At 47.9% G+C, this 27,068-nt stretch overlaps 1 protein-coding gene across 1 annotated transcript in view; it reads left to right on the forward strand.

The window, feature by feature from the left end:
- Nucleotides 1-27,068, forward strand: part of LOC127051018 (sodium/hydrogen exchanger 10-like) — a 336,647-nt gene that overhangs the window by 162,717 nt on the left and 146,862 nt on the right. The window contains 4 exon segments of the mRNA XM_050952807.1: nt 1,476-1,664; nt 15,104-15,164; nt 20,933-21,042; nt 21,471-21,522. Coding sequence (XP_050808764.1) covers nt 1,476-1,664; nt 15,104-15,164; nt 20,933-21,042; nt 21,471-21,522 — 412 coding nt within the window.

Consider the following 27,068-nt stretch of genomic DNA (forward strand, 5'->3'; position numbering starts at 1 on the left):
TTATGATGAATACTTAAGCAAACTCCAAGCCTCACTGCCCCAGGAGGCCCTGGCAGTAAACTCTCTGGATTCAAATCCATTAAACGATCTGTAAGAACAATCAGACTGTATCAGCCTACAATGTCTTGGAGGGCAAAAAACAATCTAAAACTCTTCATAAGGCACTGCCCTCCACTCCTGGAGTGGTATCAAATCCTTCAGTACAGAAGGATCTGAAACCCCTACCTGTGTGGAGGATGCCATTTTGCTCTATGTACAGTGCATGAGAGGTCACACTGTGTGGAGGACACCGTACTGTAGAGCAAAATGGCACTCTTTACACAAGTAGGGTACCCAAAATTGAGTTGTACAAGAGGCTCCCAATGGACAAATGCCACCACTGGTGACTGGTGGCACCAAAGCACTCTTTTTAATAGCCTTGCCCTCAGAATATTTAGGGACACTGAGAGTGCGGGAGACCAGGAACTGAAGCAGGACAGCTCAAATGGGCACTGCTATGATTAAACGTTCCAATGTCAGAGCTGTATCGACATATCCCAAGAGTGGGAATGTGTAGAGTCCATCTTGAAGAACTCCAGTTACAAGGGAATATATTTTCAATAAAATAATTATCCATTGAAAAAATGGAATAGAACATGGTAAATTGGAAAGTCTTAAGATTTTTTCTGACCTTCTAATCATGTCTTGAAAGTAGAGCTAAGTGGGAAACAGCTTTCCTATTTCCATGAAAAAATTTGAGATTTTGAAAAATTTCCCCTTCCACATCAGGATGACCCTGAGACCTTTTGATATTTTTCGCAAAAAAATCAGAGAAAGATACCCCAGAAGAACCAATAGTCCATTGGCTATGACACCACTCTAGTGTGCAGGAGACATAGCAGAACCAAATTCAAGTCCTTGTTCTGCCTAATTTGGAGGAAGTATGTGAATGCAGATCTCCCACATCCTGAGTGAATACCTTATCCTGTGGGATACAGTCAGTCTATCACTCTTTCCTGTTGGAACTGTTCCACTTTAATTATTTATATAAATATTCATCGGGCTAGAAAGAGATGGAGTGACTTGACTGGGGGGATTTCTTCCCCCCAATATTCATCTCTGAAGTGATTGGCCCATGGATAACTCAGCTGCTCCTGCTGTCTTCTGGAGCCAGAATTTAAGTCTTAAACAGTTTACATATCTCTTTCAATCTGCCTCCCTGCAGTTGCAGAAAGGTAATACTTCAAAGGTTAGAAATATTATGTTTGTTTTTTAGTTAAAGGTTTTAATTCTGCATAAATTGGTTGGTAAGACCTATGGGGAATGTTATGCACTGTTAATAGATGGATGAGTTGATTTGTCAAGCCTGGGTAGTGTTAAAAGATGCATTATAATTGTTTTCAGATTTGAGTAAAAGCTTAATATAGTCTCCTGTTTTATAATGTATATGATGTAATGAATCTAAATAAATACTGTATGTTTCTTTTTAATAACAGGCTTTAGCCATGGGGAAGGCTTACATCTTTCATCATTGGAATCAGTTTGAACTAGTAATCATAATAGTTGGACTCATAGATATCATGATTATTAATATCTTTAAGCCACTTCACCCAACATATCATATGATTAAGACTATCAGGGTATTCCGAATCATTCGCCTTATTAGAGTTCTGCGTCTTTTGAAGGTAAAGATAAAGATTTTTATAACTTTTAACAAGGAACTATAAAAGCATGCAGCTTTGTGTTTTATTTTTAGGTTCAGTAAAATAAAATATAAACCAAATTCTTAAATGTTATTGTTTTAAATCTGTGTGGCTCCTCCTTGATGTGACATCCCCTTATGTGCTTTGCTGGTGATATCTCACAGCATGCTGCACTGAGAGCAAAGGAGTATGTCGAATGCTTATAGAGCTAAGATAAACCCATATTTCTTCCTCATAAAACTGCCTCCCCACATCTACTCTTAATTTTGCATGGTATATCACATGATCTGTGGAACTATTGAATTCACTGTACTTTAGGAGAGGGTCATAACAGTCCACATTGAGGGTTAGGGGTGCACAACCTACCTTTCCTCTCAAATCCTGTTTATTCTGCTATTTAAGAAAAATCAGACAATCTGAGGGTTGCTGACCAGACATTATTCTTCTTGTGTTTTGTTTTTTAAATTCTAATTTATGAGGAAAGTTTTCTTCATCCTTTCCCCCCACTACTAAGTCCTTATATTAATGCATAGTATTAAAGTACTTTTCTAGTCTCTGTTGCTTTCAGCCGCCATGGTTAAATGTGTCAGAAAGTGTAGCTTCAATACATATGCTTCATATGCTCACAAGCTCAGGCTTTGTTCAGGACTCTTATTGTGACTGCTGGAACTGAGATAGAAAAAAAACAACATTGTGGTGTACTTTCCCATCTAACCTCCTAAGAGGGGTTGTGATAAATGAAGTGGGGAGTTGCTCTCTTTTATGGATATCCAGCCAGCCAGCTAGCTATAAAATCCCTGTTAGTAGCTGTTCTCTACTTGCTTTACATGTAAAGGGTTAAAAAGTCCATAGGTAAGAGGAAGGGGGTAGGTACCTGACCAAAAGAGCCAATGGGAAGGCTAGAACTTTTTAAAATTGGGAAAAAATTTCCCCTTTGACTTCTGTGTTGTTCTCCCAGAGATCAGGGACAGGGCTGGAACTATGCTTTAAGAGCTTGTGCCTTGTATGAAAAATGATCAAATCATACCTAGAAACTACTCATTTGAAACACCAGATATGTAAGTAGATCAGGAAATGTCTAGAAAGACACGATTAGGTTTATCTCATTTATTTCTTTATGGCTTGTGGACTCCTCTGTGCTAACCCCAAACGCTTTTGCTTTGCTTGTAACCTTTAAGCTAGACCTCAAGAAGCTATCGTGATGCTTAATCCTTGTACATGTGTTTTTTAAAACTTAGCAAAAAGCCTAAGTTCCAGATGTATTTTCTTTCTTTTTGTTTTTAATCAAATTTACGTTTTTTAAGAACAGGATTGAATTTTTGTGTCCCTAAGAGATTTGTCCATATGATGTTTAATTACCTGCTGGCAACAGCTAATTTCCTTTCTCAACTCTTCCACAGCAGGGGAGCAGTGAAAGGGCTTGAGGGTACCCACAGGAAGGAATTCCCAAGTGCACCTTCCTGGGTTCTAAAAGGGGTTTTTTGCACTTGGGTGATGGCAGCATCTACCCATCCAAGGTCAGAGAAAAGCTGTAACTTTGGGAGTTTAATACTATTTTTAGAATCCTTGCAGGCCCCCACCTCCTGCACTTGAAGTACCAGAGTGGGGAATCATCCTTGACAGGAATTCACTTTATTCAGGCCCTGTTCACCATCATTATAGGGAATTATTTTGCCTTGAAGCTAGATAACATGTAAATTTGTTATAAGTCCAACATATTTAGCCTTATCATCAGAAGTCATATAGTGCAAGTGCTCATAGATATGTCAGCTGCAATGTATTACCTGAACTACTATCATGCTCAGAGTTGTAGCTGCAAGAGATTTCTGGTTTTCCCACCTGAACAAAAAAATTTCCTGAACACATGATTCACTTTGGTAACTTTGCTCCACAAGTTGGATCTAAAGTGAGCAGACTTATTTGCAACCAGGCTGGGGCCATGGTTTTTCAAGTCATCTGGATTGTTTTGTTGCATCTGGAGAAGGGGCCAAATGGGAATCTTTCAGAGCAGACACTCTCTTAATGGATCATCTTTTATATTCAGACCTATTATTTGGAGACAGGAGGTTATGTATCTGATAGTCTCAACATCCTTTCTACTAAGACAATATAATTTTTTGTTTTTAAATTTGTATAAAGTGATCGTCCAGGCGGCAGCAGTGCATATTGCCTTATACATGTTAGTCTTTTAAGCACATTTTGCCTGTTCTTTGGAAACTTGTGTATCATCTCCAGTGTGAGGCCGTGCTGCCCTGACGCAGCAAATTGGTGCTCTTGGTGCTGTGTGAGTGCTATTTGCATCAATGAAGGTGTTATTACCTGGGAGAATATGACCAATCAGCAAATTATTTCTGGTTTCAACACAGATGTCCACAAAAATTCTTCGAGTGCTTCCTCGATGTTGATTCCATTTTAGTTCATTCTAGGTGTGTGTGCGCGCCCACATATGCGGATGTCAGACTTTTGCCTTAGCAGTATCCATAGTGCCAGCTGTGGAGTCCTCTGGGGTGCCACGCTCAAGCCATGGTATTTCAGGCACAGCAGGCCCTATGCCTTCTAAGTTCCTTCTTATCACCCGCATTGGTCAGAACGCCTTTGTGCCTTGCTTCGCAAGTGGGCAGCTGTATTTTTTTTTCCTATCTCAACCTTGTGCTTCTAGCTGTAAATAGTTTAACCGTTGTTAGTTGTTAAGTAGCTGTTAGTGTTAGATCAGGGGTTGACAACCTACAGCATGTGTGCCAAAGGTGGCATGAAAGCTGATTTTTGATGGCAGCTGGGGTCCTACTGCTGGTCCCACTCAGCGCCCCCTGCCGGCCTGGGTGAAGGAACCCTAGGCTGGCAGTGGGCTGAAACCCCAGAGCTAGGACGGGCTGAGACCTACCAACCATGAGCTCCACTCACCTATCGATCTGGGGTTCCAGCTGCTGACCTCCTGCCAGCCAGGGTCTGGATCTCCAGCCTGGAGTCCCAGCAGGCCACCCTTGGCTCTGCTCCTGGCCTTGGATCAGTGCTCTGCAGCCTCTCCTCTGTGGCCCACTGTCCCCAGCCTGGGACAGTGAGTTGCACATGAGGCAAGAGGGGGTGCAGCTCAGCACCCCCATCTTAAAATTGCTTGTATCAGACCACATTATGTTTGACCTTGTGCCTGCCTTCTATCACCACTTCTTTTCCCACTGAGAGTTGAAGGGAACAGTTGACGAAATGGCAGCTCCTAAGAAAGCAAAGCTAGATGTCCAATCATTTCAGCCTGCTTGGACAGACGCATTTGGATTTATTGAAAAGAAGGACCGTGCTATTTGTGCTTTCTGTTATGAAAGTGTTTATCACACATCAAGTGTTCGACATTTTAAAATGAAGCACAAGAAAACTTTTCTTGGCAAAGCAGACAAGACTGAATCAAAAAAGCAGGAGCAGCCTATGAGAAGCAAAGCAGTGTTTTTAAAAGCTCAAGTGTAAGTAAAAATCAAGCTACAGAAGGAAGTTACAAGATTGCACAGTGCATTGCAAAAAACAGAAAGCTGTTTACAGATGGGGAATATATAAAAGAAGTTTCTCAGCAGTTCGGAGATTTTGTTCAATGATTTGCTAAATAAAGATACAGTCATATCTAGAATAAAAGAACTGCCCATCTCTGCCAGAACAGTTGAGAGATGCGTAAGTGAAATGGCAGAAAACATTAAGGAAAAGTAGACGACTGCATTGATAGACACAGCATTTAGTGCTGCAGTTTATGAGAGCGTGGATATAAACGACGTTCCACATTTGGCAGTTGTTGCAAGATACTATGTTTCCAATGAATCCAAGAGAAACTTTGTTGCCTAAAACCCCTGCATGGCACAAAGGGGGAAGATACACGGGAAAGTTTTGTAAACCATTTTGAAGAATGAAGAGTTGACATCAGAAAAATATTGTGTGACAACAGATGGTGCTCCTGCCATGGTTGGAAAACACGATTTGTAAAGTTACTTGAAGATCAAATTGGCCATCCGACAGTCAAATTTCACTGTATCATCCAATCAAGAAAACCTGTGTGCTAAAATTTCTAATTCAGAGCTTAATAATGTGATGAATACAGTTGTGCGAATTGTGAATTTCCTTGTTGCTTAATCTGCTTTGACTCACCATTTCAAGCACTGCTAGAAGAGATAGACAGTGCTTATAACGACATCCCACTTCACAACAACGTTCGGTGGCTAAGTCATGGCAAGGTTTTGGTGCACTTTGTAAACTGTTTTGATGCAATCAAGGCCTTTTTGTCGGAAAAAGAACAAAACTACCCTGAACTGGATGATGTCAAATGACTGTGTAAGCTCATGTTTCTAACTGATATCACTGCTGACCTAAACGAACTCGACCTCTGTCTCCAGGGTGCAGGGCAAACAATTCTGGATCTTTATGAAGCCTGGAAAGCATTTGTTGTGAAACTAGCAGTTTTTTCCAAGGATATTAAAACTTCTACTTTCCGCCACTTCCAACTCATAAAAGAACTATCGACACATTGCACTGTCAATGTCCATGAGATTGGAAAGTACATGCAAGAACTGGAATCAGAAATTTCTGACAGATTTCAAGATTTACAGCAATTTGGCCCAGTTAAACCTGAAAAGATCAATGAAAGCAATTTGGATTTTTGTCTGTATTTCAGTGGATGAGTGGTGAAGATTTCGAAATGCAGCTCATTCAGTTAAAAAGCTCAGAATTGTGGAATCAAAGTTTGTGGATCTGCGGAGCACACTTGGAGCTACCAAGAGAGATCATGGGGCCTCTATTCTGACCTGCTGGATGTCCCTGCCAGTGAAATTTAACTGTTTGAAGAAAATTGCATTTGTAATGCTTTCAGCATTTGGATCCACATACCTGTGTGAACAGGTATTTTCACATATGAAATCTGTCCTCTGTCCCTCAGAAGCCTGTGTGCAGCTTAAAGTATCCAAATACGTGCCAGACATTGGAAAACTCAGCAAGGAAAAGCAAGGGCAAGGATCACACTAAACTGATAAGATCTACATTTTAAATTTCATTTTAAATAAAGCTTCCGAAACATTTTGAAAACCTTGTTTACTTTTGTCATAGTATAATTCCCCACTCTGAACCTTAGTGTCCAAAAGATAGGGTACCAGCATGAATTCCTCTAAGCTCAATTACCAGCTTAGGACCTGTAGCGCTGCCACCAACCAGGAATTCCAGTGCCTGGTACACTCTGGTCCCCCCAAAACCTTGCCTGGGGACCCCCAAGTCCCAGATCCTCTGGATCTTAACACAAGGAAAGTAAACCCTTTCCCCTACCGTTGCCTCTCCCAGACTTCCCCTCCCTGGGTTATCCTGGAAGATCACTGTGATTCAAACTCCTTGAATCTTTAAACAGAGAGGACAATTCACCTTCCTCCCTCCTTCTCTCTTCCCCTCCCAGATTCTCCCTGAGAGAGACAGTATCCTTTCTCCCCACCAATTCCCTGGTGGATCCAGACCCAGTCCCCTGGGATCTCACACCAGAATAAAAAAACAATCAGGTTCTTAAACAAGAAAAGCTTTTAATTAAAGAAGGAAAAAACAGTAAAAATTATCTTTGTAAATTTAAAAACTAGAATAGGTACAGGGTCTTTCAGCTATAGACACTGGGAATACCCTCTCATTCTAAGAATATAAGTACAAATTAGAATCTTTTCAGCAAAATACCAATTTGAACTCCTTCCAACCAAATACACATTTGCAAATAAAGAAAACAAAACAAAAGCCTAACTCGCTTTGTCTATCTAGTACTCACTATTCTGAATCTATAAGAACCTGTATCAGGGAGTTTGGAGAGAAACCTGGTTGCACGTCCGGTCCCTCTGAGCCCCCAGAGTGAACAACAACCACAACTAACAGCACAGCACAAAAACTTCCCTCCCTTAAGATTTGAAAGTATCCTGTCCTCTGATTGGTCCTCTGGTCAGGTGACAGCCAGGCTTACTGAACTTGTTAACCCTTTACAGTCAAAGAGGTATAAAGTACTTCTGTGCTATTAACTTTTCTTATCTGTTTATGACAACTTTACATATAACAGTAGTTTGGTTATATATTATAGACTTAGAGAGAGACCTTCTAAAAAACGTTAAAATGTATTACCGGCACGTGAAGCCTTAAATTAGAGTGTATAAATGAAGGCTCGGCACAACACTTCCGAAAGGTTGCCGACCCCTGTGCTAGATAGTGTCCCAGTCCTGGCATGCCCTGGTCCCTGGGTTTTAAACCGTGCTCTGTGTGTAACAGGCCTATGCCTGTTAGTGACCTGCATGATAGTTGTCTAAACTGTCTCAGGGAATCCCACATAAAGAAGTGCTGTCACATCCGTAAAACTGTTGATCCTCAGACTCAGAGGGAGCACAACATACATCTCAGGGCTCTCCTGATGCAGGCTGCCCTGCGCCCAGCTTTGGAGCCAGAGCGGCCTGATGTGGCACCTAGCACTTTTACTTTGGTGTGGAGCGCACACCCAGCACCAGGTTCCTCCCGGCACCAATCCCCGTTGCTAGTGCCGAAGAAGAAACCTAAGAAGATGGCACCAAGCAAGCCCAACCAGGGGGCTCCGGACAAAGGACCTTGTCTGGGCCTTACGCCCACTCCAGACCTGAAAAAGGGCTCAGCCCCAGGGAGCTCCTCCCCCCAAAAGAACCCATCACCAACTCAAGGGAACAGTAAAGGGCCCAAGCTGATGGCACAGTTGACACTCTCCCAGCTTCTGGGACCAGGAGAGCAGAGAGCGCCCCCACTGCAAATGGCACCATGTGGAGATATGGATCTGGCTATGGCTCCCTGAGAGGGCAAGGCCTTGCACAAATCAAGTGAGCACCACCAGTCTCTGGAGCCAAGACAGAGCCCTCGGTCGCCACATTCTTGGTCTCTGCATTGGCCCCGGCTTGCTGCTACAAGTCATCGGCTCCGTACTCCAGATCCCCATCCTTGCGCTGGGACTCCCCCCGGCATTTTTCTTCATCTTGAGTTGCTATAACTTTAACTTGTGGGATTCTCTTCTCAAGTTGGAGGATGCCATGACCCAGGAGATGGCCCAGGAGTTCAAAACTCTGGTGGAGGAGCGTACTGCAGCATCTTGGTGTTCCCTCCAAATGGCCTGGGATGCAGCCATTCAGCTGCCCTAGTTGTTGCCTCGGCAGTGGTCATGCAGCGAAGTTCCTGGCTCCAAACCACAGACCAGTCCCAGGAAATGCAGGCCTCTATTCAGGACCTCCCATTTGACAGTGTCGGCCTTTTTTCCAACCAAATGGATGCTCATCTGCACGGCCTGAAAGACATGTGGGCGACTCTGCTCTCAGAGGATGCATATTACTCAGGAGTTGAGACAGCCGTTCTGCCCTCCTCTGCCACCTCGACAGAGGCGGCCTTGGCAGGCACCTGCAAGGAAAAGGGATGTAGGGTTTAGTCACGGTCACCCTTTGTCATCCTGATCTGTTGTGCAGCCTGGCCCGGTGAAGCACCGAGGGAGCCAGAAGTGCTCATTTTGTGAGTGTGCTTGGGAGCAATGCACCAGCCAACTGCCTGGATCCTTCCTGCCTTTTCCTCAGCTGTCTTTTTCCCTACCGCTCAGCCTGGGCACGGATTACATCAGACCATTGGTTCCTGGACACAGTAGCTCAGGGATATACCCTGCAAGTTTTGGTGACCCGTCCTTCTGCCCCACCCCTACCCCTCTTTAGGGACCCTTCTCACAAGCAACTTCTCATTCAGGAGGTCAAAAATCTCCTGGTCTTGGGGGCTGTGGAGGAGGTTCCTCGAGATATGGAAGGAAGAGGATTCTGCTCCCACTACTTCCTAATCCCAAAGGCAAAGGCGGGGTCTCAGACCTATTCTGAACCTGGGTGGCCTCAACAAGTCTCTCAAGAAGTTCAAGTTCTGCATGGTCTCCCTGGTCTCCATCATCCCATCCCTGGATCTGGGGGACTGGTACACTACTCTTGACTTAAAGGACGCTTGCTTTCATGTCTCCATATTTCTGTGGCACAGGCATTTCCTGCATTTCATAGTGGTTGAGTGACACTTTCATTTCATGTTGCTACCCTGTGGCCTATCTTTGGCCCCCAGAGTTTTCATGAAATGCATGGCGCTGAGACAGAGGAACATAAGAATGTACGAACGGCCATACTGGGTCAGACCAAAGGTCCATCTAGCCCAGTATCTGTCTACTGACAGTGGCCAATGCCAGGTGCCCCAGAGGGAATGAACCTAACAGGCAATGATCAAGTGATCTCTCTCCTGCCATCCATCTTCATCCTCTGATGAACAGAGGCTAGGGACATCATTCTTTACCCATCTTGGCTAATAGCCATTTATGGGCTTAACCACCATGAATTTATCCAGTTCTCTTTTAAACACTGTTATAGTCCTAGCCTTCACATCATCCTGAGGTAAGGAGTTCCACAAGTTGACTGTGCGCTGCGTGAAGAACTTCCTTTTATTTGTTTTAAACCTGCTGTCTATTAATTTCATTTAGTGACCCTCTAGTTCTTGTATTATGGGAATAAGTAAATAGTTTTTCCTTATCCACTTTCTCAACATCACTCATGATTTTATATACCTCTATCATGTCCCCGCTTAGTCTCCTCTTTTCCAAGCTGAAGAGTCCTAGCCTCTTGAATCTTTCCTCATATGGGACCCTCTCCAAACCCCTAATCATTTTAGTTGCCCTTTTCCGAACCTTTTCTAATGCTAGAATATCTTTGAGGTGAGGAGACCACATCTGTACACAGTATTCAAGATGTGGGTGTACCATGGATTTATATAAGGGCAATATAATATTCTCAAGTCTTATTTTCTATCCCCTTTTTAATGATTCCTAACATCCCATTTGCTTCTTTGACTGCCTCTGCACACTGCGTGGACATCTTCAGAGAACTATCCACTATGACTCCAAGATCTTTTTCCTGACTCGTTGTGGCAAAGTTAGCCCCCCATCATATTGTATGTATAGTTGGGGTTATTTCCCCCCCCCCATGTGCATTACTTTACATTTATCCACATTAAATTTCGTTTGCTATTTTGTTGTCCAAATCACTTAGTTTTGTGAGATCTTTTTGAAGTTCTTCACAATCTGCTTTGGTCTTAACTATCTGAGTAGTTTAGTATCATCTGCAAACTTTGCCACCTCACTGTTTACCCCTTTCTCCAGATCATTTGTGAATAAATTGAATAGGATTGGTCCTAGGACTGACCCTTGGGGAACACCACTAGTTACCCCTTTCCATTCTGAGAATTTACCATTAATTCCTACCCTTTGTCCCAATCTTCCTGTGTCTCAATGAGTGGCTCATCAAGGGCAGGTCTACGGGGAAAATGCACAAGAGGCGGTCCACCTGCAGCAACCCGGGTCTATTAATAAACACAGAAAAGTCCATGTTAACACCATTTCAAAGGATAGAGTTTCAGACTCCACGTGGGCCAGGGCCTTCCTTCCGGAAGCACATTTTCAGGCCATGTCAAGCTTAATCCCTCATATAAAGAGCCATTCACTCACCATGGCCCACATGTGCCTCCGAATGATGGGCCACATGACCACGTGTACATATGTGGTTAGCTATGCCTATCTTCATCTGCGGCCTCTGCAAGTGTAGCTAGCCTTGGTCTACATCCTCAGCAGGCACACCCTGGACCATGTGGTCACAGTGTTGAACCATGTCCTCCTGTCTCTGGATTGGTGTCGGGATCCCAGGTCAGTGCTGCAGGGAGTCCTCTTTGCAATCTGGTCTCCGTCGATCATCCTGTTCTTGGATGTTTCAGATCTGGGTTGGGAAGCCCATCTGGGTGTGATCTCAGCACCCAGGGCCTCTGGCTCCACAATGATCTCATCCATCATATCAACGTCAGGGAGCTCAAAGCAGTTTGCCTAGCCTGCCAGGCCTTCTTGCCCCACCTGAAAGGAAAGGTGGTGAAGGTCCTCACAGAAAATACCGCTGTGATATTACATCAACAGGCAGGGTGGTACCAGGTCTTCAGCCCTTTGTCACGAAGTGCTCAGCCTCTCCGATTTTTGTGTGCGATATGCCATTCATCTGGTAGCTATCCACCTGCCCGTAGCCAAGAACGTCCTGGCAGATCACCTCAGCAGGACCTTCTTGTTTCACCATTAATGGTCGCTCCATCTGGAGGTGGTCAGCCTAATCTTCCATAGGTGGGGGGACTCCCCAGGTTGACCTGTTTGCATCCAGGCAGAACAGAAAGTGCCACATGTTCTATTCTCTGCAGGGCAGGGACAAGGGCTCCCTATCAGACACCTTCCTGATTCTATGTTCAGGAGCTCTGATGTACGCCTTTCTGCTGGTGCCATTAATCCACAGAGTCCTGCTCAAGGTGAAACAAGACAAAGCAGTGATCATCCTCAGACTCCCAGCGTGGCCTTATCAACACTAGTTCAGTGTGCTGCTGAGTCTTTCGTCTGCCACCATGCTGCGCCTACCTCTTCAGCAAGATCTGCTATCCCAGAGCCACAGCAATCTGCTGCATCTGAACCTGGTGGCACTGTATTTGACAGCCTGGCTACTGCGTGGCTGAATGGGGATGAACGGCAGTGTTCCACTGCTGTGCAGCAGGTTACGCTGGGTAGCAGAAAACCCTCCACTGGGGCCACCAATTGGCAAAGTGGAAGCGGTTCACGTGTTGGACCTCAGATCATCATTTTCGTGCAGAAGAGGCCCCACTGCAAGGCATCCTGAACTATTTGCTTCGTCATAAGCTCCAGGGCCTGTCATCCTTGGTCAAGGTTCACCTGGCAGCCATATCAGTGTTCCACCCTCCATTCCAAGGCAGGTCCGTCTTCACCCATCTGATGACGGCGTAGTTCCTGAAAGGTCTGATGCGCCTTTACCCGCATGTCCGGGACCCAGTCCCCTGCTTGGGACCTGAATCTTGTGCTGTCTAGGCTCAGGGGCCACACTGGAAGCCCTTGGCTCCCTGCTCCCTCCTGCTTCTCTCCTGGAAGGTTGCCTTCTTGGTTGCTATAACTTTGGCCCATAGGGCATCTGAAATCAGGGTGTTCACGTCGCAATTGCCTTATATGGTCTTCTGTAAGGACCAAGTCCAGCTGTGTCCGCACCTGGCCTTTCTGCCCAAGGTCGTCTCTCAGTTCCATACTGATAAAGATGTATACCTACAGACCCAGTGTCCAAATATGCAATGGATGAGGAATGCAGGCTGCATACCCTAGATGTCAGGCAGGCACTGGCTTTCAATATAGAATGAATGAACCCGTTCCATAGGCTACGCAGTTGTTTGTTGCTGTCACAGACAGGATGAAGGGTTGCCAAGTGTCTTCCCAGAGAATCATGGCCTGGATCACAGCTTGAATCTGCTACTGTTATGAGCTGTCAAAGATGCCGCCACCAGAGATTGTGATGGCTCATTCAACTAGGGCGCAGTCATCATCAGCAGTCTTCCTCGCTCAGATGCTGATCCAAGAAATTAGTCAGGCTGCAACCTGGTTGTCCATCCACACATTTGCTTCACATTATGCCCTGACAGAGCAAGCTCAAGATGACACTGGTTTTGCTAGAGCGGTGCTCCAATCCTCAAGACTTTGAACTCCGAGCCCACCTCCAAGGATTCTGCTTTAGAGTCACCTGGAATGGAATCGACTCAAGCAAGCACTTGAAGAAATAACGGTTACCCGCCTTTTGTAACTGTTGTTCTTCAAGATGTGTTGCTCATGTCCATTCCATTACCTGCTCTCCTACTCCTCTGTTGGAGTTGTCGGCAATAAGGAACAGAGAGGGTGTAGGGCACATTATACTGCAGCATGAGCTAGTCACCCCAAAGTGCGCCACAACCAGCCCTATGGAAACCACAAAGGCAAAAGTCTCTGACCTCCGTGCACATGGGTGCACATACACCTAGAATGAACTAGAATGGAATGGACATGAGCAACACATCTCTAAGAATAACAGTTATGAAAGGTGGATAACCGTTTTTTCCTCCATTTAGTCCAGTGAGCTATTGTCAAAACCAAAGGGTTTAATTTAAGGAGAGCTATCTAGGCTCATAGGTGGATTGACCGATTCATCTAGGTTCTGGAAGGTTCTGACCCAAATTGCTAATTAAAGGAAAAATGATAGTGTGCTTTATGAATTTTATTAAAAGTAAACATTCAAGAGTAAAATAAAAAAACTATTACAAAATTCTATGGTTGAAAATAATGACAGTTAAGTTAACTTGACGGTTTTTACCCCAATATTGCTGCTAACATAGCAAATAATCACTTATTGATTCTAAAACAGGAAGCTCAAGAAGGAAGCTGTTTATTTAGTTGCCAGGCAACAATCAAAGAACTTTTACTCACAGCAATGATAGTCTTTAATTGATTTAGTTGGTGTTTTCCTCCTTGGAATTCACTGTAACTATAGTGGCTAAACTATTTCCTTCCTCTACTCCTACTCCACCCCAGCATAAAAAAAATAAGTATAAGATTTACAAGACACTTCATAAAGAGGATTTTTCACTAAACAATGGCAACCTTGTATTTCTGGAGAATTAACATAGGTTATATTAAATTGTACTGCTGAACTTCTAAGTTATTTTAAGAGCACATCGAGCATCTGGACCATGGGTAGGCAAACTTTTTGGCCTGAGGGCCATATTGGGGTTTGAAACTGGATGGAGGGCCAAGTAGGGAAGGCTGTGCCTCTCCAAACAGCCTGGCCCCTGGCCCCTGCCCCCTCTCTGCCTCCTTCCACTTCCTGCCCCCCTTAGAACCCCTGGCCCATCCAACCCCACCCACTGCTCTTTGTCCCCTGATTGCCCCCTCCCAGGATCCCCCACCACCCCTAATTGCCCTTCTGGGACCCCACCCCCTATCCAACCCCCCCTTCTCCCTGTCCCCTGACTGCCCAGACACCTATCCATACCCCTGCCCCTTGACAGGCCCCCCAGGACTCCCATGTCTATCCAACCCCCTCCCCATTTGCTGTCCACTGACTGCCTCCCGCCCCCCAAGAACCTCTGCCCCATCCTACCGTCCCCTGCTCCCTGTCCCCGACTGCCCCTGGGACCTCTTGCCCTATATCCAATGCCCCGCTCACTTACCATGCCGCTCAGAGCGGCAGGACTGGCAGCTACGCCACCCGGCCGGAGGCAGGCACACTGCTGCACTGTGCAGCAGGAGCTCGCAGCTCCGCCGCCCAGAGCACTGGCAGCATGGCAAGCTGAGGCTTCAGGAGAGGAGGGACAGCAGGGGAGGGACTCGCTGGCTTAGTTTGCCCACCTCTGATCTGGACAGACACTCTGTTGTAGTATTTACTTAAATCAAAGTTAAATGAAATAAAAACATACAAATGAAGTGTATTTATCTGTATAAGAATTCTTATTAGAAAAGTTGACATTTTTATTAAATGATGTATTTTGTTTGCAGATGTAACTTATTTCATTATTATTTATTTCAGCTTGTGATACCAAGACTGATAGACCTATTGGAAAAACAAATAAACAAACAGTTAACCTTTAGTTCTTCTTCGAGTGGTTGCTCATATCCATTCCAGTTAGGTGTGTGCGCCGCGCGTGCACATTCGTCGGAAAACTTTTACCCTAGCAACTCAGTGGGCCGGCAGGTCGCCCCCTAGAGTGGCGCCGTCATCGTGCTCGATATATGCCCCTGCCGGCCCACCCGCTCCTCAGTTCCTTCTTACCGCCCGTGTCGGTCGTTGGAACAGTGGAGCGCGGCTTAGCTGACCTCCACTTCCCTAGCTATTCGTAGTTCTCGTATATAGTTATGCAGTTATAATCCTTTTTAATATATTTGTATAGTTATACTTTTTTTTTTCTTTGCTAACATAGTTAGTTTAGTAATAGTTAGCAGGGTTCAGGAAGTAGCCCCTTCCCTGCACCCGGTGCCGGAGCCCATGCACGGCTCACCGGGTTTTAAAATGGGCTCGGCCTGCCAGAAGCCGATGCCGAAGGGAGATCTACACGACTCCTGTTTGAAGTGCCTCACGGAATCACACTTGACAGCTAAGTGCCCCATTTGCAAGGCTTTTAAGCCGAGAACAAAAAGGAGTGGAACTTTCACTTACCCCTCCACCTTTGGCACCGAGCGATGATCAAGCGGCTGGCAGAAGGCCTCCTCGGCACCGGACCCCGCCGGTAGTGCCAAGGCCTTTCGGCACCGGCCGTTGCCAGCACCGAAGTCTACTCGGCACCGCTCCCTTCCTCCGAGGTCGAGAAAGCCTACAATTCCTGCTGGTGCCTGACGGCTCCCCGGCACGCGCCATGGTTGAGCCCCCTGCTCCTGCTGCTTCCGTGCCACCTGCATCGCAGCCAGAGAGCTCGTCTAAGTCGGATTGCCCGGCACCGACACCTGCAGAGGCACCGATGACATCGGCACCGTCGATTCCAGTCCCCCAGGACCATTGAATCCAGTGCCTGACAGCTCCCCGGCACGCGCCGTGGTAGAGCTTACTGCTCCCGCTGCTTCTGTGCCAACTGCACCGCAGCCAGAGAGTTCGTCTAAGTCGGATCGCCCGGCACCGACACCTGCTGAGGCACCGACGATGTCGGCACCGTCGATTCCAGTCCCACAGGGGCCGTCGAATCCGGTGCCTGACGGCTCCCCGGCAAGCGCCGTGGTTGAGCTTACTGCTCCTGCTGCTTCCATGCCGACTGCATCGCAGCCAGAGAGCTCGTCTAAGTCGGATCGCCCAGCACCGACACCTAGCGAAGCTCTGACGACCTCGGTACTGTCGATCCCGGTCCCACGAGGGCCGTCGAATCCGGTGCCTGACAGCTCCCCAGTATGCACTGTGGTTGAGCCTGCTGTTCCCTCCACGCCGGAGACATTACCAACGGCGAGGGATCTCATTGCCATGACAGAGTCGATGCTGCCTGACCCCGGCACCGCCGGTGTGGGTAATACAGTCTCTTCATATGACCGTCGTCTGTCAGCACAGCAGAGCGGCACCGTTCATGATCACGGTCCCACAGACGCTCCAGGTCCCGTCGGCACACCCGACACCATTTGCAGTCCTGGTGCTGTTTTCCTCATCGGTACTGGTTGCACTCGCCGCACCGGTCGGTATCCCGTTCGCCGACCCGCTACTATCGGCACTGTTCCGACTCCCGGCACCGCGACAGGTACCGTGACTCCCGTAGCCTCTCCCCAAGCCTCGAGATCTCAGTCGACCTCTCGGCACTGTTCTGGTTGCAGGTCTGGATCTTGTTCCAGGTACCGGTATGCCTCCCGCTGCCGGTCCCCGGTGCCGAGTTGGGCAAGGTCTGATAGAGTTAGAGACTCTGCCCATGCCTTTTTTTTTTAGTACCTCCATGGCCATCCAGACACGCAGCCGTGTCATCCCACATGCGCAGATCTTATGCTCAGGACCACGATTCTGATACGCCCCCCGACAAGCTGAGGTGGAGGAGGTCCCAGAGGTAGAGGACCCGGTATGGGGCCCTCTAAAGGGTACGACTACTCGTCTGTCCGCTCTCCTCTCTGCTCACTAGTCTTTCAGTCTGTTAAGGAGAGGTATTGGCATGGCCAGCGGGCGCCAGCCCCGAAACCGAAGGAGGCTTGGCGAATGAACCTACTTGGCCGCCAGGTGTACTCTGCAGAGGCCCTGCAGCTCTGGGTAGCAAAGCAACAAGCCTTGCTTAGCTGCTATAATTATAGCACCTGGGTGAAGATAGTTTAGTTTATGGAGCTTCTCCCTCAAAACTCCCGCCAAGAGTTCGCTGCCATCTTGGAGGACGGGGGAAAAGGGTACCCAGAGCGTCCCTCCAGGCCTTGTTGGACGCAGCAGACTCAGCAGCCAGGACTCTGGCCTTTGGTGTCGCCATGAGGTGCATCTCATGGCTTCAGGTTTCAAACCTCCGGCCGGAGCTGCAGTATGCCATTCAGGATTTACCCTTTGTTGGTAAAGGTCTCTTCGCGGCAAAGACAGCCCCAGGCTGCGAAGCCTGATGGACAATAGGGTCCTAATGCGCTCTCTCAGCATGCATATACCAGCGACCAAATGCAGGCCTTTCTGTCCCCAGCCGCCATACTCTGTGCCTACCCAGAGACAGGACTTTGGCAAACGGCGAGGCCAAGGTGGTCGCAGATGAACGTCAGGACCCCTAAAGAGCCAAGGTCAAGGTCCCTCGCAATTACCACTGGGACCAAAGACGAACCTTCCAAGGTGCGCCTGAGGGCGGTGTACCAGTCACAGGCCGGGATCCCAATCCCGCTTTCTCCTGGCGTGGCCCCAGTTAATTTCAGATCGCTGGGTCCTGTGCACGGTGGAGCATAGGTACCACCTCTAATTTGTTCCAGCCCTGTCCCCCTTCAGGGACCCCTCTCACGAGCAATTCCTCGTACAAGAGGTGCAGACGCCGACTGACAAAAGGGGCAAGGGGGTCTACTCCCGTTATGCCCTAGTCCCCCACTCGAACAGAGGACTCAGACCTTCCTAGTCCTGCGCAGACTCAACCAGTTTAGGATAAGGTTGAAGTTCCGCATGGTATCCCTGGGAACCATTATTCCATCCTTGCCTCCTGGGGGCTACTATGCCGCCCTCGATATGAAGGACGTGTACTTTCGCAACGCCATCTTCCCTCTGCACAGGAGATACCTCCGCTTTCTAGCCAACCGTCAGTACTTCTGGTTTATGGCCATAGTAGCCGCCTACCTTCGCTGATGTCGGATATGCGTTTTTCCGTATCTGGACGATTCGCTTATCCGAGGAGACTCCGAGACACAAACCACTCAGCACGTGGGCATCGTCACGGTCTTATTCACAGGTCTAGGCCTGATGATTACTATAGAGCAATCCACTCTGGTTCCCACGCAGAGGTTGGACTTCCTAGGGGCTATCCTGGTCTCCGACCTAGCCGGAGCCTGCTTAATCACAACTGCGGTTTTAGGCGATGGCAACAATCATCCGAGGTCCGCAGACTTTCCCAACGACCTCGGCTCGCACTTGTCTCAGTCTCCTGGGTCCATGGCTGCCCGCAAGTTTGTAACCAAACACGCCAAGCTCCGCCTCCGTCCTCTCCAAGTCCGGCTCACCTCGGCGTACCACCCGGACAGGGAGCCAATGGTCATGGTAGTCACCGTTCCCTCGACCACCTTAGGCTCCCTAGAGTGGTGGCTAACTCCCTCCCTGGTGTGGGCAGGGATGCGGTTCCATCCGCCCCAGCCCTCACTGCCCCTGACGACGGACGCGTCATCTCTCTGCTCGAGTGCTCATGGTCACCTCCGAGCTTAAGGCCTTTGGTCTTCTCGGGAGCTGTCATTCCACATCAATGCCCCAAAAACGAGAGTAGTCCGCCTGGCGTGCCAGGGGTTCCAGCGGCAGCTGCGAGGCCATGGTATCTCGGTGTTTACAGCCAACACAACGGCCATGTGCTTCATAAATAACCAGGGAGGGACATGGTCCTCCCCCCCTTTTGTCAGGAGGCCATCCATTTCTGGGACTTTTGCATGGCCCACTCGATGGAGCTGGTGACATCCTTTCTCCCGGGCGTTCGGAACGCCTTGGCGCTTTGACTCAGCAGGTCTTTCCTGTCTTACGAGTGGTCACTCTGCCCCATGTGAGGCGTTCTGCTTTCCAGAAGTGGAGATTTTTCCTCACATAGACCTGTTCGCTCACCGCGAGAGCAGAAAATGCCAGATGTTCTGCTCCTTCCAAGGTCTCTCCTCGGGATCGATCTTGGACGCATTCCTGATGCCGTGGAAAGGCCAACTCCTTTATGCCTTCCCACTGTTCCCACTGGTTCATTAGGTCCTACTCAAACTCCGCAGGGGCAGAGAGCGCATCATCATGATCACTCCAGCGTGGTCCAGGCAGCACTGATATACCACGTTGCTCGGCCTGTCAATAACCGACCCAATTACCCTGCTACCCCACCCAGACCTCATCACTCAGGGCCACGACAGGCTTCGTCACCCGGACCTGCAGCCTCTTCGCCTCATGGTGTGGCTGCTGTGTAACTGAGCCGGGGTGACAGGAAGCCTTCCACCTGGTCAACGTACCGGGCCGAGTGGAAGCGTTTCTTCTACAGGTGCAATACGCTCGATCTTGCTCCTACTGAGGTCTCAATCCCCTCTATTTGGCCTGCCTCTGGCCTTCAGCGGCAGGACCTGGCGGTATCATCGCTGAGGGTACACTCGGCAGCCATCTCTACCTTCCAGCCAGGCTAAGGTGGACGTTCCGTGTTCTCACACTCTATGGGTTCGAGGTCCCTCAAGGGCTTGGAGCGCTTGCACCCTTGGGTGCGCCGCCCAGCCGCAACTTGGGACCTCAACCTAGTTTTAACCAGACTTATGTCTCCCCCATTCGAACTGTTCGCGACCGGCCCTCTGCTATACTTGTCTTGGACGACAACTTTCCTCGTAGCTGTTACATCGGCCAGATGAGTCTCCGAGCTCAGAGCTCTTACGGTGGTTCCGCCCTACACTAGGTTTCACAAAGACAAGGTGCAGTTATGACCGCACCCGGCTTTCCTCCCTAAGGTGGTTTCGGCCTTTCATGTTACCCACAGCTCAACGCAGTGGGCGCAACAATTGCACTCCCTGGACATCTGTAGAGTGCTCGCATTTATATTGCGCTGACAGAACCATTTCGTAAGGTGCCTCAGCTCTGTCACGGTAGCAGACCAAAGGGAAGGCTTGCTTGTCTTCCTCTCAGAGGATCTCATCTTGGGTGATGGCATACATCCGCACTTGTTATGATTTGGCTCATATTTCCCCAAGCCACGTCACCGTGCATTCTACCAGGGCTCAGGCTTCATCTGCCGCCTTGCTGGCTCGTGTTCCTACCCACGAGATCTGTTGCGCAGCTCCATTGGTCCTCGGTCCATACCTTTGCTTCGCAGTATGCCCTGGTTCAACAGTCAAGAGATGCTGTAGCCTCTGGCTCAGCAGTTTTCATTCTGCCACATTTCACTCCGACCCCACCGCCTACGTAAGGTTGGGATTCACCTAACTGGAATGGATATGAGCAATCACTCGAAGAAGAAAAGACGGTTACTCACCTTTGTAACTGTTGTTCTTCGAGATGTGTTGCTCATATCCATTCCACACCCGCCCTCCTTCCCCACTGTCAGAGTAGCCGGCAAGAAGGAACTGAGGAGCGGGTGGGCCGGCAGGGGTATATATCGAGCACCATGACGGCGCCACTCTAGGGGGCGACCTGCCGGCCCACTGAGTTGCTAGGGTAAAAGTTTTCCAACGAATGTGCACGCGCGGCGCACACACCTAACTGGAATGGATATGAGCAACACATCTCGAAGAACAACAGTTACAAAGGTGAGTAACCGTCTTATTGATATTGCTAAGGGATATGTGCAAGGTGAAGAAGATACAAAATATTTAATTGAACAGATTTCTGGTCATGAGACAATTTCTAAGGTAAGGGAAAATAATAGAAAGTATAGGAAATGGTTTAAAATGTGTGCTTTGAATATTTTAATTTATATTCTTTTAAAAAGTTAGATTTAAATTGATAACAGGAAGTTAAAATAAAACACAAATTCTAGCATAGCAGATACATGACGAGCTTACTGTACCTTTTCAGAGGGTGATGGAGCTGCTGCTCCATCTGGCAGACCTTCAGTATTCTTAGTCAACCAGACCTCCTCTAAGTATTCCGACAGCAGCCTGGCCCTTCTACAAAGTGGATTATTGCTTAATGTCATTCTAACCATAACTCACTCACTGCTAACTCCCTATATTTAATGGACTTCAGCAATATTTGTGCTAAAATGTATTTAAAATATGAACTCACAAAGGTGTATGCATCTTTCCTAATAGAAATTGCATTTTCCTTTATCTGACAGGAAATAAATAAAATTATGGAAAAGAATAAACAAGATGGTATGAAAGAGCTAGGTATGTAAAATGGAGATAATCTTATAGTCAGTGTGCCAACTCACATAGCAGGAGATCACCAGACAAACACTGAAAAAGTCACTAGATGTTGCTGTTTAAGCAAGCAAAAGGAGTCAAAAATGTCACTAAACAAAATTTCCAGGGAATTTTATACAGATAAATAAACATATCATGTAGAACTGGAAGGGATCTTGAAAGGTCATTGAGTGCAGTCCCCTGCCTTCACTAGCAGGACCAAGTACTGTCCCAGACAGATTTTTTTTGCCCTTGATCCCTAAATGGCCCCCTCAGGGATTGAACTCACAACTCTGGGTTTAGCAGGCCAATGCTCAAATCACTGAGCTATCCCTCCCCCGCCCCCAACACACATGCATACGCACATGAAAAAACTCATAGGGTACATCTACACTACCTGCTGATAGTGATCGATCTATTGGGGATCGATTTATCTCATCTACACTACACGTGATAAATCGATCCCTGATCGCTCTCCCATCAACTGCTGAATTCCAACTCGGCGAGAGGCGGAAGCAAAGTCAATGGGGGAGTGGCAGCCGTGGATCCCATGCTACAAGGACGCGAAGTAAGTGATTCTAAGTCCATCTAAGATACGCAACTTCAACTACACTATTCTCGTAGTTGAAGTTGCGTATCTTACATCGATTCCCACCCCACAGTGTAGACCAGGCCATAGGCAGGAGTTGTAGAACAAGCATCTCAGAGAGGTAATTAAGAAAAAACAGAAAACCTACAAGGAGTGAAAGAAGGGAGGGATCAGCTAGGAAAGCTCCCTTACTGAGGTCAGAATATGTAGGGATAAAGTGAGAAAGGCCAAAAGCCGTGTAGAGTTGGACCTTGCAACGGGAAATAAAACCAATAGTAAAAGAAAACAAAGAAAGAAATGGGACCACTAAACACCGAGGATGAAGTGGAGGTTAAGGATAATTTAGGCATGGCCCAATATCTAAACAAATACTTTGCATCTGTCTTTAATGAGGCGCTTAGGGATAATGGTAGGATGACAAATGGAAGTGGAGGTAGATATTACCACATCTGAGATAGAAGCCAAACTCGAACAGCTTAATGGGACTAAATCGGGGGGCCCAGATAATCTTCATCCAAGAATATTAAAGGAAATGGCACATGAAATTGCAAGCCCATTAGCAAGATTTTTTAGTGAATCTAAACTCACGGGTTGTACTGTATGACTGGAGAATTGCTAACATAGTTCCTATTTTTAAAGAAGTGATCTGGGTAACCACAGGTCTGTTAGTTTGACATCTGTAGTATGCAAGGTCTTGGAAAAAAAATGTGATGTAGTTAAGGACATTGAAGTCCATGGTAATTGGGACAAAATACAACATGGTTTTACAAAAGGTAAATCATGCCAAACCAACCTGATCTCCTTCTTTAAGAAGGTAACAGATTTTTTAGACAAAGGAAACACAGTGGATCTAGTTTACCTCAATTTTAGTAAGGCATTTGATACGGTTCCACATGGGGAATTATTAGCTAAATTGGAAAAGATGAGGATCAATATGAAAATTGAAAGGTAGATAAAGAACTGGTTAAAAGGGAGACTACAATGGGTCATACTAAAAGGTGAACTGTCAGGAGGTTACTAGTGGAGTTCCTCAGGGATCGGTTTTGGGACCAATCTTTTTATTGCTGACCTTGGCACAAAAAGTGGGAATATGCTAATAAAGTTTGCGGATGACACGAAGCTGGAGAGTATTGCCAATACAGAGAGAGACCAGGATATCCTACAGGAAGATCTGGATGACCTTGTAAACTGGACTAATAGTAATAGGATGAAATTTAATAGTGAAAAGTGCAAGGTCATGCACTTAGGGATTAATAACAAGAATTTTTGTTATAAACTGGGGACACATCACTTGAAAGTAACAGAGGAGAAGGACCTTGGAGTATTGGTTGATCACAGGATGACTATGAGCCGCCAATGTGACATGGTTGTGAAAAAAACTAATGCAGTCTTGGGATGCATCAGGCGAGGTATTTCCAGTAGAGATAAGGAGGTGTTAGTACTGTTATACAAGGCACTGGTGAGATCTCATCTGGAATATTGTGTGCAACTCTGGTCTCCCATGTTTAAGAAGGATGAATAGGTACAGAGAAGGGCTACTAGGATGATCCTGAGGAATGGAAAACCTGTCATACGAAGAGACTCAAAGAGCTTGGCTTGTTTAGCCTAACCAAAAAAAGGCTGAGGGGAGATATGATTGCTCTCCATAAATATATCAGAGGGATAAATACCAAGGAGGGAGAAGAATTATTTAAGCGCAGTACAAAGGTGGACACAAGAACAAATGGATATAAATTGTCCATCAGGAAGTTTAGACTTGAAATTAGATGAAGGTTTGTAACCATCAGAGGAGTGAAGTTCTGGAATAGCCTTCCAAGGGGAGCAGTGGAGGCAAAAGACATTCTTTCCTGGGTGTCTGGCCGGTGAGTCTTGCCCACATGCTCAGGGGTTAGCCATATTTGGCGTCAGGAAGGAATTTTCCTCCAGGGCAGATTGGCAGAGGCCCTGAGGGTTTTTTGCCTTCCTCTGCAGCATGGGGCATGGGTCACTTGCTGGAGGATTCTCCGCACCTTGAAGTCTTTAAGCCACAAGTTGAGGACTTCAGTAGCTCAGACATATGTCAGGGGTTTGTTACAGGAGTGGGTGGGTGAGATTCTGTGGCCTGCGTTGTGCAGGAAGTCAGACTAAAAGATCATAATGATACCTTCTGACCTTAAAATCTATGATTATATAGTCACAAAATCATTCACAAGCAGCTCAATAGTGTTAATAAAATCCATTCCATGCTCCTCTTGGTACATTCTGTTGCACATCAAAAGCAACTACAACGTGTGACAAAGTTCCTCCTCCTCTGCCTTGGTGTGTCCTGCGCTTATTGGCAGATTTGCTCGCCAGACCATCCTTACCCATATGCAAAGTACGCAGCTGCATAGGACACCAGGAAATTTGGGGCACCAAATTTCCTGGTGCCCTGTGCAGCTACGTGCTTCTCTAGCCCATATCCTGTCTCTTCCCCATGCCGCCCCACAGCCCCACACCCATTCCACCCCTTCCCCAAAGCCCCCACCCCACCTTTACCCACCCCTGTTCTGCCTTAGCCCCACCCCCACTCCCCTGAGGAGCGCAGCAGGTTTGGGCCTGCACTCACCAGCGGCAGGAAGTGCAGTGGCCCAGCTCCAGCTGCACTGCCAGTGAGTGCTGGGGGCTGGTTCCCCCCCCGCATCCCCAAAGCCAGCCCTGCCCCCCACAGGGGCCTGGGGCCAACCCCCCACAGGGACCTATCCCCCCTTCCCCATGGAGGGGCTGCGTAGGGCCCCAGAATAGCTAGGGACAGCCCTGTTGCTCGCCTCAGAGATTCATGGCAGCCCTCAGTTGGCCACTTTTGCCAGTGGCTCAAACCTGCTATTCACTCAGCTAACCTCAGCACTAGCCAGCACGGGTAAAAGGAGGAGAACAATCCCCAGTCTCTGCTGACCCACCTAGTGGGTCGGAGGACAGCCCAGAGACCTTCCCCTCTGGTGGGACCCTCAGTCCAGGTCAACTCCTCTTATATTCAGTAGGGAGTTAGGGGGATGAGGGGGAACCCAGGCCCACCCTCTACTCCAGGTTCCAGCCCAGGGCCCTATGGATTGCAGCTGTTTACAGTGTCTTCTGTAACAGCTGTGTGACAGCTACAACTCTCTGGGCTACTTCCCCATGGCCTCCTCACAACACCTTCTTTAGCCTCACCACAGGACCATCCTCCTGATGTCTTATGGTGCTTGTACTCCTCAGTCCCCCAGCAGTACACCTTCTCACTCTCAGCTCCTTGCACACCTCTTATTCCCACCTCCTCATATGCACACCACAAACTGAAGTGAGGTTCTTTTTAAACTAGGTGCCCTGATTAGGCTGCCTGTCCAAACTGATTCTAGCAGCTTCTTAATTGGCTCCAGGTGTCCTAATTAGCTTGCATGCCATAATTGGTTCCAGCAACTTCTTGATTGTTCTGGAACAGCCCATTATCTTACTCAGGGAAAGGGGATCTGCTTAATCTGGGGCTAATATGTCTACCTTCTATCACTCTCCTGTAGTCATCTGGCCTGACCCTATTACAACTATCATCATCAGGAGGGCACAAGCTGCTCATTGGGAAGGGTGTTCTGTACACTGCAGCCCAGGTTTGCTGGGGTTGGTTAACTTCAGCTGAGCCTCCCTTTCTTGCCAGCCTGGATTTGAGCCAACAAGTAAGTGAAAGGGAGAGCCCAGAATCGAGGGAAGAGGGCATTCCCCTGACCTGAGTGCAGTGCTGCAGGGATCCAAGAAAGTAGATTTAAAAACAAAAATCCACTAGCTGGACCCCTTTCCCCCATTTCCAGGGTTTCGTTTCTGATAACAGCTGGGCATCTAAGTCCAGGCCAAGCCAGGTGAAGGGGAGTAAAGGGGAACCAAAATCAAGGTAGCTCCACCTTTGATATCTGTAATAAGGGCTTCATGCATCCCTGGAGGCCTGATGCCCCCTGCTATGACCCTGTCTCATCCCACTCCACCTTCCATCCCTGCAGCTCTTCTTGCTAGCTAACCTGCCTCCCAAGGGTACCAATTAGGTAGGGCAGGGGGACTACAGCCCCCTCTGAGGGCTTGTCTACATCACAAAGTTGCAGCGCTGGTGAGGGGGTTACAGCGCTGCAACTTAGGAGGTGTACACATCTGCAGGGCATCACCAGCGCTGCAACTCCCTGTTTGCAGCGCTGGCCGTACTCCCGTTTTGTCTCGGGTGTAGAGGATCCAGCGCTGGTGATCCAGCGCTGGTAATCAAGTGTAGACACTTACCAGCGCTTTTCTTGACCTCCGTGGAATAAGCAGGTATCCCAGCATACCTGAGGAAGCCTCTCCGGTAATCAAGCAGGTCTCCTTCCCCACGGTTTGCTCCGGTGTTCTCCGAATCCCCCCCCCAAGCGGGTCTCCTTCCCCGCGGTTTGCAGGGGGGTTCGGGGAACGCGAGAGCAAACCGCGGGGAAGCAGGTCTCCTTCCCCAGTTTGCTCTCGCGTTCCCCGAACCCCCGTGCAAGCAGGTCTCCTTCCCCGGTTTGCTCTCGCGTTCCCCGAACCCCCGAGCAAGCAGGTCTCCTTCCCCGGTTTGCTCTCGCGTTCCCCGAACCCCCGAGCAAGCAGGTCTCCTTCCCCGCGGTTTGCAGGGGGGTTCGGGGAACACGAGAGCAAACCGCGGGGAAGGAGACCTGCTTGCTCGGGGGTTCGGGGAACACTGGAGCAGCGCTGCAGTGTGGCCACATCTAACACCACTTGCAGCGCTGGTTGCTGTAAGTGTGGCCACTCTGCAGCGCTGGCCCTATACAGGTGTACTAATACAGCTGTAACAACCAGCGCTGCAAAATTGTAGATGTAGACATACCCTGAGTTTCATACAGGAGGTAGGCTCCCAAGCAGAGCTCTTAACTGCTCAGCATTAGTGCAGAATATGAGTTCTGCAGAGAGGTGCTTCTCCCAGCTTGTGTTCCTGGGG

This window comes from Gopherus flavomarginatus, chromosome 5 (genome assembly GCF_025201925.1).
Source record: "Gopherus flavomarginatus isolate rGopFla2 chromosome 5, rGopFla2.mat.asm, whole genome shotgun sequence".
In the NCBI taxonomy this organism is placed as follows: Eukaryota; Metazoa; Chordata; order Testudines; family Testudinidae; genus Gopherus; species Gopherus flavomarginatus.